The sequence below is a fragment of the Tachypleus tridentatus genome, chromosome 6, assembly GCF_004210375.1.
Source record: "Tachypleus tridentatus isolate NWPU-2018 chromosome 6, ASM421037v1, whole genome shotgun sequence".
NCBI classification, from domain to species: domain Eukaryota; kingdom Metazoa; phylum Arthropoda; class Merostomata; order Xiphosura; family Limulidae; genus Tachypleus; species Tachypleus tridentatus.
In genome coordinates this window covers 96,372,900-96,387,309 of record NC_134830.1, presented here as the reverse complement: position 1 = coordinate 96,387,309, position 14,410 = coordinate 96,372,900, and the positions used below count along the sequence as shown (strand labels likewise).

The 14,410-nt window shown below is 33.5% G+C and overlaps 1 protein-coding gene across 1 annotated transcript in view; it reads right to left on the bottom strand.

The window, feature by feature from the left end:
- LOC143253113 (uncharacterized) overlaps positions 1-14,181 on the bottom strand; it is a 36,917-nt gene extending 22,736 nt beyond the window's left edge. Inside the window, exon 1 of the mRNA XM_076506398.1 lies at positions 14,027-14,181. Coding sequence (XP_076362513.1) covers positions 14,027-14,063 — 37 coding nt within the window. The 5' untranslated portion in view covers positions 14,064-14,181. The remainder of the gene's footprint in view (positions 1-14,026) is intronic.
- Between the last annotated feature and the right edge of the window lie 229 nt (positions 14,182-14,410).

Here is a 14,410-nt window from a genome sequence, read left to right as displayed (position 1 = left end):
AATCTTCAATCTTCTTACTGTAAAGATTATGAGCATGTTTGTATCCTTCTCATAAAGGAGTTGTTACAGGTACTTCTGATACTTTCCCCACGCTACTTTTTTTTAATGAATCTTTCATTATTTGAAATCATTTGTATTCTTTTCTTTGAAAGCACTTTTTTTGCTTTTAGATAGGCTTCTTTCAACTACGTTGATAAAAGCAAGACACAAATATATTTTTATGAGTTTGGCCAGAAGTTATAATATTCCTCCACTAGAAATGTATTTCTGACAGGTGCTTACATCCTCTCACAAGAGGAGCTATTCTCATTTGACAATACCCTCTAATTGCAAACCTTTTTACTAAGTCAGGCCACAAGTCTTACACTCCACTCCCTGATGGAATTAAAAAATTCCAACATGACTTTCATGAAAGCCACCATGCGTTACTCATTGACCAACAGGAACATTAAGTCAAAGTTTGACAGAAGAAGCAAGTGCAGGCAGTAGTGGAGAAAAGTGGGAATTGGGAGAGGAGGTTAGTACCCATGAGAAATACATTTTCAGTGTAGAAAAATTATAACTTCCAATGCAATATTTACCTCTTCTCAAAAGATCAGCTAGAATCCCAGAGTAATCTGCAGGAAGGACAAGTTTGAACGAGAAACAGAGATACTCTCCAAAGTGTCCAAATGATATCTCATACCATAAAAGAAATGGGGAGAGCACTGCACCACCTCCAAGCTAGGTATACTCTTTGCCCTCAAGTACAATGTGAGAAACACAAGGGAGGAAAATATGAAATGTAGTAGGGCTATATGCACGGCTGGTAAACAGCACCAAATACTTCCTCTACAGGGAACCAGCATCCTGGAAGAATAGGATAAGGATCATGTCTGCTTCACCCCAACCCCAGGAATTAAGATCTGCACCAATTCTGAGATATTTCTACTTGTTCAAGGACTTTGGTGGATCAGTTGACACTAATCAAAAACCTCCTCTGCAGGGAATCGACATCCCTTGAAGATAGAATGAGGATCTATTCCATAAGTACAAAAAAAGTATGGATACAACTAGTGTAAAAACATGTGCAAATTGGTTTACTCAATCCAAATCACTATAGTGAACCAACATCTCACAATGGTAGGACAAGAACACTAATTTGTACATGCAACATCACTGAAGGCCACCAAGGAAAGGACTCCTGTACTCCACTTGAAGAAAGAGAAAAATAATACGTTGGGGATTCCAGAGGATCATCATCACCAGAGAGTGTGCAATGGGTGAACACGAAGCCCTATTTTGAAAATCAGATTATACCAAGTGCTTCACTCAAGGCATGATAGGCAGTTTATTCCCATTTGCTTAACCCATGTTGTCTGTGTGTGGTATGGTCCAAAACAAACATATTTATAAAGCAAATAATGCAAGATTATTCACTTACAAGTGATCTTGTGGTACCTCCCATCTCTACAATGACTGTGTGAAGCCATGGACAAGAGCATGCAGTCAGCATGGCATACAGCACAATTTTAAGAGTTAAAAAGGTACCTATCACACCACTTGCCACAGAATGAAATCCATGAGGATAAGTTACCAATTATAGTCACATTGGAGTTTGGAGCACAGCCTCAGGCAGAAGATGAAACTCCAATGCAGAAGAAAGCATGATGTGAGGAAGATGATGAGAGCTAAACACACTGAACATGGTCTGCACACCTGTCTGGATTATTTCTTCCAATGAATGACAAAGGCAGGGTGCAAGAGAAAAAATGAGCTGACAAATCTAATGGAATAACACATGAAACAGAGAATAGGATGAACAAGGAAGAAAAAAGTATGCCAAACAGATCAGTTTCCAGACCAAGTTAGTGAGTGTAGAAGGCAAAAGATCATGAAGGGAGGAAGACTGTCAAATAATAAATAAATGGTGGTAAGCATCATGGAAAGAAGCCATGTGTGCATTATGACCTCTTAAGGTTCTGACAGGACAGAGCAGTCTACCTGAATAAGAAAGAGAGTAAAGATGAGAGACAAAAGGTATGGAAATTGGAGAAAAGGAGAAGCTACCTTCATGAGTTGCTGAAGTCTTGGGAAAAATGGAAAGATCTAGAAAGCGAAAAAAGTAAGTGGGATGGAAAAGTTTATGGAAAACAGCTACTGCAAAGAAATCAGTGGCAGCATCCACTAGACAAAACTAGAATGAAATAGGACTTGAGAGATAAATGAAACAAAGAACACAAAAGAATGGGTTCAAAGGGAGGGAGAGTCTGAGCATAAAGAACCATATTAATATCCCAATCCAGAAGTGGAGGCCACCGTGAAAGCCTCTTAATATAAAAAGAACACATAAGCAAAGGCAGACTAAGGGAATCTGGAAAAATGGAAGGTATGGAAAAGTGCATGTTTATAACTGATAATTGAGGATATCAATGATCAAAAGTGGTAACATTAACTTCTGAATTCATGTTCATTAAAACTGCAGGAATGTCAGTACAAAACAAAAACTATAAGCTGGTGAGGAAATACTGGTGTATAAGAAAGAATACAAGCACTTCAAAATAACTCTTAATGTGACACACTACAAACACAAAGCACAAATCAAGACCTGTGCACTTGACAGTTGCCAAACCAGAAGTAAGAGTTAGGTAAGAAAGTACAGAAGGAGCTGCATGCATCATGTGAGCATGTTATGCTCTTATTGGTCAACAAGCAATGCATGAATTTGCATGAAAGTCATGCTGGAATTTCGCATTCCAACAGGGGGGAATGTAAAGCTTGTGGTATGCATTAGTAAAAAAAAAAAGTGCAGTTGGGGAGCAGCACTGTAAAGACCAGCTAATCTTGTGAGTGGAGGTATGTACCATATCACAAGGTTGTATTTGTTAGTTCCATCACCCATTTATATATCTTTCTTCCATTCTGTCTTTTTTTACTTTTTCAGTTTCTACTGATCTATCAAATGTACATTTTCATAATTCTAAACCATCTAAGACATTTTCAATGTTATGTTCCTTTTTCTTTTTTTAGGTTCCGTTCTCTTTCAGAATTAAAGGATGAAAATGTGAAGTATTCCTCAGTAGACCACATTCAAAAGGGAGAGTCTTGGTCAAACTCTAAAAAAAGTTCTCTTATTCATGGTGGTAAAGTTTTGAAGATTATTTTTCAACAAGTAATGGAGTAGCTTCCCCCAACTTTAATGTTAGCTAATTGATTGTCCTGCTTTTCAACATCAATAAATAAAAGGTTTTTTTCTATTTTGCACTGATCCCACACTACTTTTTAAAAATCTGATTATGAGCAACTTGAGCAGACCTGAATCTTCTGAATAAAGAATACTGACAGTTTGCAAGTTTGAAAATAAATGATTTTGTTCCAATGCTGATGACATCTTCATGAAGGTACTGTTCATTGATCTGGTTCCAAATTGTCATGTTTACATTAGGGCTATCTGATCCCAGAGTAAGTAGTTTATTAAATGAGATCTAGATAATACTTTTCTGTAAAGTATTGTTATTCCACTTAGAAACATCTATACCTTTTACATATCCACACATTAGTGCCTTCAACAACTATCACTTCTCTCTGATCTGACCAGTACCTGACAAGTGGATCCCACTTTTTTTTTGCAGACTCAAGAGCTATTTACATCATTAAAATGATATCACAAATGCTGGATTATTTGAGATACTTTTATATAAGGTCTTTCAAAAGCATGATTCTACGTCATCCAAATTAAGGTAACATATCTTAATTCTACTCATTGTAAAGTTCTCTTTAACAATACTTTCTGGAAGCATTATTCTAATCATCTCTGCAATTTCATTACAAAAGGCTAAGAACAACTTATGTGAGCATCTGTTATCCCACAAAAAACATATGCTCATCAGACATACTCTTGATTCACAACTACAGAAGACACATGCCTACATGATTCCATCACTTTTTGAAATAGCAGTTGAACACTGTCTACTAACCATAGGCATATGGGGGATGTTCCAGTAGTGGGGCTGTACAAATTTTGTTTACATGAGGTTATGTTTTTTGCTTCTAAATTTGCCTGAATGAAAACTGAAAATTTCCCCAAATGGCCCATATTATGAACACTGGTCTCTCACTGCAGATAACAAACAGGGTTTTTAAAATGAAAAGTTTTCATACTGTGCCAACATTAGCCTTCATCAAGGCTCAGTGACTGAGTTATTTTGGAGTCCCTAATAACTTCATTAAACCCAAAGTTGTCAATAGTGAATGAGTTTTTCAAATGTACAAATATCTTTTTTCTGAAGGTACATCAGCTTCACACCAACACTAGTCTCAAGCCTCTGCAAAACATTTTGCTGTAACAAATTAGCCTTAAACTGTATTTGTCCAAAGTGGAATATTGTGTAAACCTAGTTCTACATACAAATTGTAATTAAAAATCCCCACAAAAATAATCTGAAAAAGACTGCCATTTACTTCGATATACAGAGAACTCCTTCTAAAATAGTTCTTCAGAAACAAGCCAGCCTCTGTAAAGTGGGCATTTATTATAATGCTTTAAGTAAACATCAAGAATAATGAACATCTGTGTAAACCAACAGAAAACTTAATTCTAGACAATGCAAATTTTGAGAGATTTCACCTTACAATTAAACTATTAATGTAAGGTAACACTTTTTTTCCTCTTGAAAGAAGTAACACCATATTCCTTCAGTTATTTTTCAATGGGAATAACGTAGGAATATTTCTATTTAATCACAACTTATCACAAAAAGAATGATATGTAACATAGGGTTTTCATTTTTGAAGCATGCTGATGATCAAGCTAAAAACAAAGATTCATAGAAAAAAATGACTTGAAACAGAATCTGCAAAATACATAGCTTAAAAACATTTATTAAAAAGATGTTTAATTGTTTAAAACAAATATTTGTTTGTTTGAGAGAAAAGCCACATTGGACTATCAGCTGTGTCCACTGCAGGGAATTGAGTCTTGCATTTTAGTGCTGTAGGTCTGTAAAGTTACCACTTCCACACCAGAAGACTAGTTATTTAAAGGGGAACATACAGCAAAACAAAATGATTTGCTTTATATAATTCAGTTTCTTACTAAGAGAAAAACTTAGGAATTCTCAACAAGGATTTTTTTTTAAGGAACCTTCCCTTTTCACCACTCTTTTGCTAATGTTGTTTTCATAAATCAACCTAAATGTGAATATAAAGTACTGATATCTTTGATATTTAACTAAATAACATTTCTAGTTATTATTAAAGGATTAGTGAAGTAAACTAAAAGATGTTAATAAAATTTATGACTGAAAGATTACTTATAATTATGCTTCACACATTTCTCTTAATTAGGTCACTGCTTTGCTTATAGTAACTATTACGGATTTATCTTTCTTTACCTAAATACACATACATAAATATCTCATAGTATGATGGTCCTACTAAAGGCATGAAAGCTAATCTTTGTGCTATTCAAGTCCTTTTAAAAAAAATTGGGGATTGAGAAAATTTTCTTAAGAAATATCATTGGAAATTGCTTTTGCTTTAATGATAATTGCAGAAAAAACAAACAGTACTTTAAATAGCATATTATTATAATTTTAATGTCTTAAATAACTTTCTAAATCATTGGAATAACTTAATTTATCACTGAACTATACAAAACCTATTCTCTCTATTTATTTTTAGATTAGCCTATAAATTGCTCATAGCACATGAAATGCATGTTTAGATTCGCTGCTTTTAATTTTAGAACTAAAGCTGTGACTGGTTGACAGTACCAGGTAGCAGCACAAAAAATGGTCCACATTTTTGTTGGATTTGATTAGTCAATCTGTATCATGCAAGGGGTGATCTGTTACATACATCTGTGCCTTTTAATTTGGTGTCATAATACCTATGTTTAAAATTCTCAGTGGGCAAAAACATATTCAATGACTTGTAAATTGGATCCCAAAATGAATGTCAAAAAAAAAAAAAGTTTTACAATGACTACAAGGTATTTAATTTGAACCAGTAGGAAACTTTACTGAAAAACTGCAAAACTGCAGTGTTTTGTATAGTTACAAACCACTGGTATACCAAAGGAGAAAGAGAAACATAAAGTGCCATCATGACACACAAAATAAAGTGTGACCAGTATGTAAGAAAATCACAAGCTAATATTTTAAAGAACATGAAAACCAAAAATGTGTTTCAGCAAAGTACAAAAGAAAAAAGAAAAAAACACAAACTGCAAATCTTACAACATCACATGATATCTTTCTGGTGCTTGAGGAGTATAAAGAATCATTTAGAGATGGGGAAATTGAGAAAAATAGGCAGTTAGACTGACAAATGTATTTAGGGATGATAAAGTGGCTAGAAATTTTGAAAGAATACAGCTATCTCATAAGATCATGACAACGAGAGTGAATAAGATATATAAACACGTTTCTTCCCATCTAAAATTTATTAATTGCAAATGCAAATACTTTGCAACAGCTTTGGATAAAAAGCATAAGGTACCAGTAGCATCTCTCAAATACTGATTTTTATCCACACTGTTGAAGAAGATTTCTCAATACACAAAAAACTGAAAATACAACCCTTGGATTGTACAAAGGAATTGACACTTACGCAACATTCGTCTCTGTTATCAATGAATATGGTGAATTTCAGATGTGCTCTTGCAGTGTGACAGACTGTGCACAGTGCAAAAGCAATGGTTGACAATAAAAAGAGATCAGTCAGTGTCCTCATGAAAAATTGAATGGATAATATATATCATTCTTCATTGCATTATACATCAACAGGTTTGAATACGTGTGACGTAAATGGTAGTGTTGTTAACATTATAAATATCACAAGAAGCAATAACAAATAACAGATTGGAAGTTTTTTGGGTTTTTTTAAAGAAGTGGATGCAAAGTTTTGTGATTTACCATTTTACTGAAATACTAGATGGCTAAGTTCAGGAATGTATCTTCAGCATTTCTTTCCTCTTGGAAATGAAACCCTCTGTTTCCTTTAGAAAATGCAAATAGACAACATGCACCAGTATACTGATCAAGTGCAAGATAAATAATTCCTCTGTTCTTTACCATTCCTGATAGACATGACTAACAATCTAAATGTGCTGAACCTCAAACTGCAAGGTAGGCAGAAGAATGTCACCAAGCTGGGTGGGTTGGTTTGGTGTCTTATGGTATAAAGCAACAAAGCTATCTGCACCAAACATCTGGTAAAAAGTTAAAAGTAAAGTACAAGTATTAAAATATGTAAAAAGGAATCAAGGTAAAACAAGATAAAGTTGAATTTTTGAATTAAAACTTAAACAGTATGAAAGTCAATTTTTATATCCAGTGTACAGCAGTAAGAGAGAAATTACAGTAATACTAGTTTTAAGATACATTCTGTGACATGAGTTGAATAGTCATAACTTGCTAGGATGACGAACAGGTAAGTACAAACACCTAAAGTTGGTCCTAGTTTAAAGTTATGTGATGTTACAGGCATGTTCAGAAAGTAAAGTAACAGAAGTTGTTAAAGACTTTCTGTAGTATAATTTTAATTATTATATCTCACCAGGAAGACTAATGGGTAAGTTCAAACATCAGCGTTAGTCACCTGAAGTTGGCCTTTCTAGTCCTGACTTCGAGTTATTTGATGTTACAGCCAGTTTCTAATTTCAGATCAAACTAGTTATACTTCAAAAATGAAATATAGAAAAAGATCTGATTTATGAATTAAAAATTTAAATAGTGTTAAAATGTCAATGGCCTTTAAAAAACTAAAAATATATGTAAGGTGGACAGTGTCACCAGTGCTGATGACAATGTCCAACGATATGTGTAAACCTTGGGACAAAACGTGTCTAAAATGATACTGATGTTGAGAGTCATAATGATGGCAAGACAGTAAAATGTGGCTTACTGTGATCTGAGTGTCATACATATAACACATTGGTGCATCAGTCCTAGATAAAAGAAAACGTTGAGTTAAAAAACTGTGACCAACGTGTAGTCTAGTGAGGACAACTTTCTCTTTCTGATTATTAAAGAAACAACATGCCCAAGGTCCAATAAAGGATTTTATTTAGAAAAGCTTGTTTTCACATTGCTCACTTAAAGTCAACTGCCACTGGCATGGAGCTGAGCCTTGAATACAGGACCATAGTCCATGTATGGAACAGGAACAGCAGTGATAGTGCCAGAGCAGACAGACTTAGCTGCAGTGTCAGCGAGCTCGTTCTCGTGAATACCAACATATCCTGGTGTCCAGAAGAACTGGATAGAAGTAAATGTTAAAGAAAAATGGGCCAGTCAGTTTTGAATATCAGCAAAAATAGGGTGAAAACTGATGTGAAGTGACTCCAGGACTGACAGAGAGTTAAGTGAATCAGCATAAATAGTACAGTTCATGTACTGCACAGCTTCTATGTGATCCAGGGCAAGAGAAATGGCGTACAATTCGGCAATGAAAACAGAAACTGTAGAAGGAATTCTGTGTGCAACAACAAAATCACTGCAAACAATGACAAACCCTAAAGAGTAATATGATTTTGAACCATCTGTATAGATGAATATGGAAGGATGGTTCGAAAGATGTTCAGCAAACAGAAGGCGATACTTCCAATCAGAAGTATCTGTCTTCTTCAGATGACTCAAAGAAAGATCACATAAGGGGATAGTAATTAGCCATGGTGGGATGAACTGATCTGTGGATACCACTATGTCATCCAAAGAGAGAAACAATTCATCCAACTGCACCTGGAAATGAAGGCGAAAAGAAACTGTAGCAGACCTGTTATGAAAAAGTGTGGCCCATTGAGGAAGGAAAATACAACCCTGATGGTGAAAAGGGTCCAACATTTTCAAGGCTGAAGTCCTGGCAGAGACCTGTAGTCTGGTTTTGATCGAATAAGGGCATGATAGATTTTTAACAGGGAACATTGATCCATCCCCAAGAAGTGGAAGAGAGGACACTTGACATGTAGCTGCTTAATGTGTAAGTCGTTGACAAAGAAACCGTTTGCAAAAGTGATGGATAGTTGCCCACTGATTCCATTAATATTTATAATGAAAAGTGTGAAACTCAAGACACACCTATGAGGGACTCCAAGTTCATATGGGAAAGTGTCAAACCCATACTTACCTGCAATTGCCAATTTATGAAAAATATTTAATAAAAAATTGGTAAGTTGCCACACAACACATATGAGTGGTGGTCTCACAAGATATCATACCTCTACACAGCCATCAAATTTTTTTTCACCTGGAATTATGTGAGTTGCAATCTGACTTCCTTTTTATTACCAAAGAAATGTGAGTGATGATAATTTCTTCTTGTCAGCTTCTAGGAAGCATTTTTTTAAAACTACAAAATGTTGTATCAAATTTTTTTCAATATTTAGAAATATGCAAGAAAGCACTTTTATGTGATAAAACAAGTAAACTCAACATGATGGATAAAAATACACTTAACACATGACTTTGACTCTCTATCTCTAGCAATGAAGTTATTTTGAATCATTAGTGAAAGAAAAGCCTTTTCTCAAGTGTTCTCGTTAACAGGTATAAGTAAAAACAAATTAATGTTTATTAAAACAAAAATTTATACCTCATTCTGTCTGGTTAAGATAAGGGTCACTAACATGAAAGACTGAAATAAGAATAAAACTTGTTTAAATGTATGATGGACAGAGAAGGTAAATGTTAAAGGTCAACATTCTATCAGAAAAGTATTATTTTGGCCTTTGATGCCTGAGAAGTTGGATCACCCTCTCTTAACCAGCAAAAACTTATTAGATATTTTTCAACATAAAACACAACAGAAATGGCCAATAAGACATTTCTGTCAGTTTACTTGTTGCCTAACAACTAACAAATACAATTAAAAGTTTAACATTTTTGCTTTACAGTCAGCATCTACATGAAAATATAAGATTAACTTGACTGGATATACGTAAATTCAGCATTATAAACCACATCATATTCAGCATACCAAAGGTATCCTTCCAGAACCAAAGCTAAAACACATCACGTTCTGTAAACCAAAGACATGCTTCCAGCCCTGACACTAACACTAAAGAGAAATTCCTAACATCATGAGTGCTTTAATTTTAAACAATTTGAAAAACAGACAAAATATGGACAATAACAAACAATTTGTACATATATACCCTTAATAAAAGAAGTGTGTATGTTTTGTCTTATAGCAAAGCCACATTGTGCTATCTGCTGAGTCTACTGAGGGAAATCAAACCTCTCATTTGAGCATTCTAAATCTGTAGACTTACCATTGTATCAGCAGGGGACAAAAAAGAAGCAATAATTTAAATCCACTCTTTATGTTTCCAATAATTTATTCTTTTTAAACTCCTGTAAAGTTCTATCCTCCACCACTGCTGACAGTTGGTTATGCTAATTTCCACAAAGTGTGATAAACTAATCACAAATACATATGCAATAAGGACAAGTATTTTTGGCCACAACTAAATTGTAATTAAACTTACAGAAACTGTAAAATGGATCACTAGAGTGAAGATTAATCCATATCTTTTGCTGATACCTTATGTTATCCAATAAATTTATTGCTACCATACTGCCCCTAATTAACACCCCTGAGGGTATTGCAAACTGCAAATGAGGGCATTAACTATAGTATTTGTGCAGGTCCTGATTCTATTTTCACATGATTTGTCAATTTTAATGCTAACAAGTGTTATGCATTTGTTTTTACACCAAAATTACAGTAATAGATTTTAATTATATATTGGATTACTATTGCTGTCACACAAGGTAAGCTTTATAAAAATACCAGGTGTGTGTGGGGGAGGGAGAATACTCAATATAAGCAATATGGTATGTTTATTTTTTTTTTCACCTGAGTTTATATATATATATATAAAACATCAGTAAAGTTGGATTTGCATATTATTATTATTATGTTTTGTCTTCTTTATTTTGTTTCTTATTTAACTTCATGTTAATTTGTGGTACTTTGTGATATATAAAACATCAGTAAAGTTGGATTTGCATATTATTATTATTATGTTTTGTCTTCTTTATTTTGTTTCTTATTTAACTTCATGTTAATCTGTGGTACTTTGTGATATATAAAACATCAGTAAAGTTGGATTTGCATATTATTATTATTATGTTTTGTCTTCTTTATTTAGTTTCTTATTAAACCTCATGTCAGTTTGTGGAACTTTGTGATCACCTAATGGTACCATATCTTAATTAATAGAACCCTTGATGGCAACTCGAACATTCTATGCATAAGTCAGTTTCTCTTTTATTAAAGATAACACTGTTGCAACTGGATCCACTAGAAAGTCTTTTTCAAATCTTAAACTTGAATCCTCTTACCCTTTAATCTTCAGAATACTGGGCAAAGAAATCAGAGGACTTTATCTAACCAGTCCCCTATATAATCTTATAAGCTTCAATAACATCACTTTTTACCACTGTTTCATCAAAAGTTGTTTGTTAAGCACAAAGCTACACAAAGGGCTGTCCATACACTGTCCACTATGGGTATCAAAACCCAGTTTCTTGCAGTACAAGTCTGTAGACATACCACTGTGGGGTTATCAAAAGAAAATAAGTTAACTGATCTTGATCTATCCCTACAAGATAAACCTTTTATCCCCATTATCACTCTAGTACCCAAATGTATTACCTTGTATTTCCTATAATTGGAGGTAATTCATAATAATAAAAGGATCTGCAACTGCCATAGCTCCAAGATAAAAGAACCTCAAAATCTGAAATTTTGTACCTAAGTGGACCCTCAGAGTGTGCACCTAGATATTATTACTTATCCATGCATACAGGAATATTTTTAATGAAGCAAGCTAAAAAAAACAACAAACCAAACAAACAAACAAAAACAAACAGAGGAAAAGTGCTTCCTTATATAACAACTTCTAGTATATAGAAAAGCCAGTGCATTTTGATAACAATAAATTCTAACAATGGCTTTTATGTCATATCTCTTAGAAAAAAAAGCATAACCTAATACTGTGGTTCCCAACCAGGGGTGCTCCCACACCTTGGGGGTGCAAGATAACATTTGTTTGGCCACCTTCACCTTTATTCTTAAATAAATAATTACTGTGAGGGGGTGCGAGAACATATTAAACTTTTTTAGGGGTGTGGGGCATAAAAAAGGTTGGGAACCACTGGTATATGTATTGAAAGTACAAAATGAAATGTACAAACTACAAAACATAAAAATATTTGTTGATTTCTTAAGAGTCTCTGTTGATTAAGGATGTTTTTATCATTTAAGTTTTAAAACTGGTTTGATACTTTTTACTTTCATAAATTATATGCACTTGACTCTAGGCTGGTTATCTTACACAAAAATGTCTTTACATTAGGCTTAGTTATTAACTTTTTTAGTTTATATCAGTATTTACCATATTTATGAGGTTTCATGGCCCCTTTCACACCTGTTATTAAAATCATAATAGGCAGACATTAATCAATAAGTACAAAATTATGACAAAATGTGATGGAAATTCCTGATATCAAATATAAATGTGAAATATTTAAAACAATGATAAAGTTCACTGATGATAAACAATTCTTCATTTGTCTTATTTACAATTTTTTTATGTTTCTGGGAAATAAAAATGTTTAAATTATTTTTCAATCTTCTTCTATCGTAAAATAGATTTAAAATGCATTCACTGACATTGTCATCTAAATATATCAGCCTTATAACCTGAGCAATGCCTGAGACTTTTGATAGTGATATAATATTTTCAATTCCTTCACACTAATCATAGGCACTAATGTACAAAATTAGAGTGGTTGCCCAAAATAGATAGCAGAAAGTTAAAAAAACAACAAACAGTATGGTAAGACTATCACGTGGATGTATGTATCAGGTCATGCTGGGGTAAAGTTAAATGAAGAAGCTGATCTCTTCTGCACTAGACAGCAAAAATGCCAATCATGCAAGATTTTCATTGATATTCAAGGGGAATGAGATTGTTGGAAAACAAAGTACCACATGTTTCATGTAACTTGGAAAAGCAAAATATTAGTAATAAATAGAGCAGTATGCAGCTAAAGATTACTAGTAAAACCAGTAAAGGTACTCTTTTTCTATCTCCAGTGATATAATGAGGGACCAGTGTCTACCAACTCAACACTAAAGTGTAGTATTCAACTAACTGAAAGTTTCTCCAACTTACCCACTGATCCAAATAATCCTATAGTAAGTTAACATCCTCAATACAGCTAAAAATACCAAAGTTTTACGACACATGCAAAACTTAATTAATTATCAATATAATTAAGGTGAATAAGAAAAGGCATTGGTTACATTTGCCCGATCAGCATTGTGATTTCAATGATTTATTCATGAGCCATTATCACAACGTACATGATATTACGATGTAATATACTATTTTGTTTATTTTATTTTCAATTCTCATCAAAAAAAGTAATGTTGTAACCACAGTTAATATATAAATACTGATTATCACACACATAACTGCATAGTTAATTCAGTATTTCGAAACGCATTTTGTATTTCATGTTTCAAGTACGACACTGCACGGATAACATCGTTGAAATTGCCGCGATGATTACTAACAATTATTTTCTGCTGACAATTTAACTATCTGCGCATGTGCATCAATAACGACGTAAACACTGAAAAACCAGTCACGACTTGACATTAATAAAAAGAAAAGGCTCGAGCAAGGAATCTCGAAGCACTCCACTAGGGTCCGGTTTGAGTGGCTTCTGTTTTGTTAGTAACAGTCTTTTGGTTTCTCTTATTCAACCACCCTACAATCAAATTAACTAGCTGCTACAACTAGTGCTACATTCAACTTAGAAATTATATCTATAGCCTTTAAACATAGTTTGATACAAGTAACACTACTACTGGTTGTACTAACGTTAGTAAAATGTTAAAAAAAAAAAAGAGCGTTATAATCTTATAAGTTATATACTAAATAGATGTAATAACTTTAAACCTAAACAGTATGTAAAAACTTTAAAAATTACGTATATATAATGAACTCACGAAAAGCATTACACCTTACCAATAATGTTTGGAATGAAAACTAACACAGGATTCATTTTTTCACACCTTTTAACAACTTTCAGTTCATTCAAACTTTCAAGCAACAAACATCCACTTCTAAATTGTCACGCCTCTGCGCCCGATTAGTATACCACATGAAGTTCTGCATTTGTTCACAAAATCATACTTGCAGACCTTGTTTTCATTAATTTTAATATTTGAGAAATTATTATATGAAAACAAGTTTTTAAATAATAAAAGTTTAAGAAACTTCTTTGTTATTTTCTTCTATTTTTAGTCCAAACCTATATAACAGGATATTTACGTTAAAATTCTGTCAACTTACCGTTGAATAATTAATCGGACAATTGGGAAAATTATACCGATACTACACAATATATGT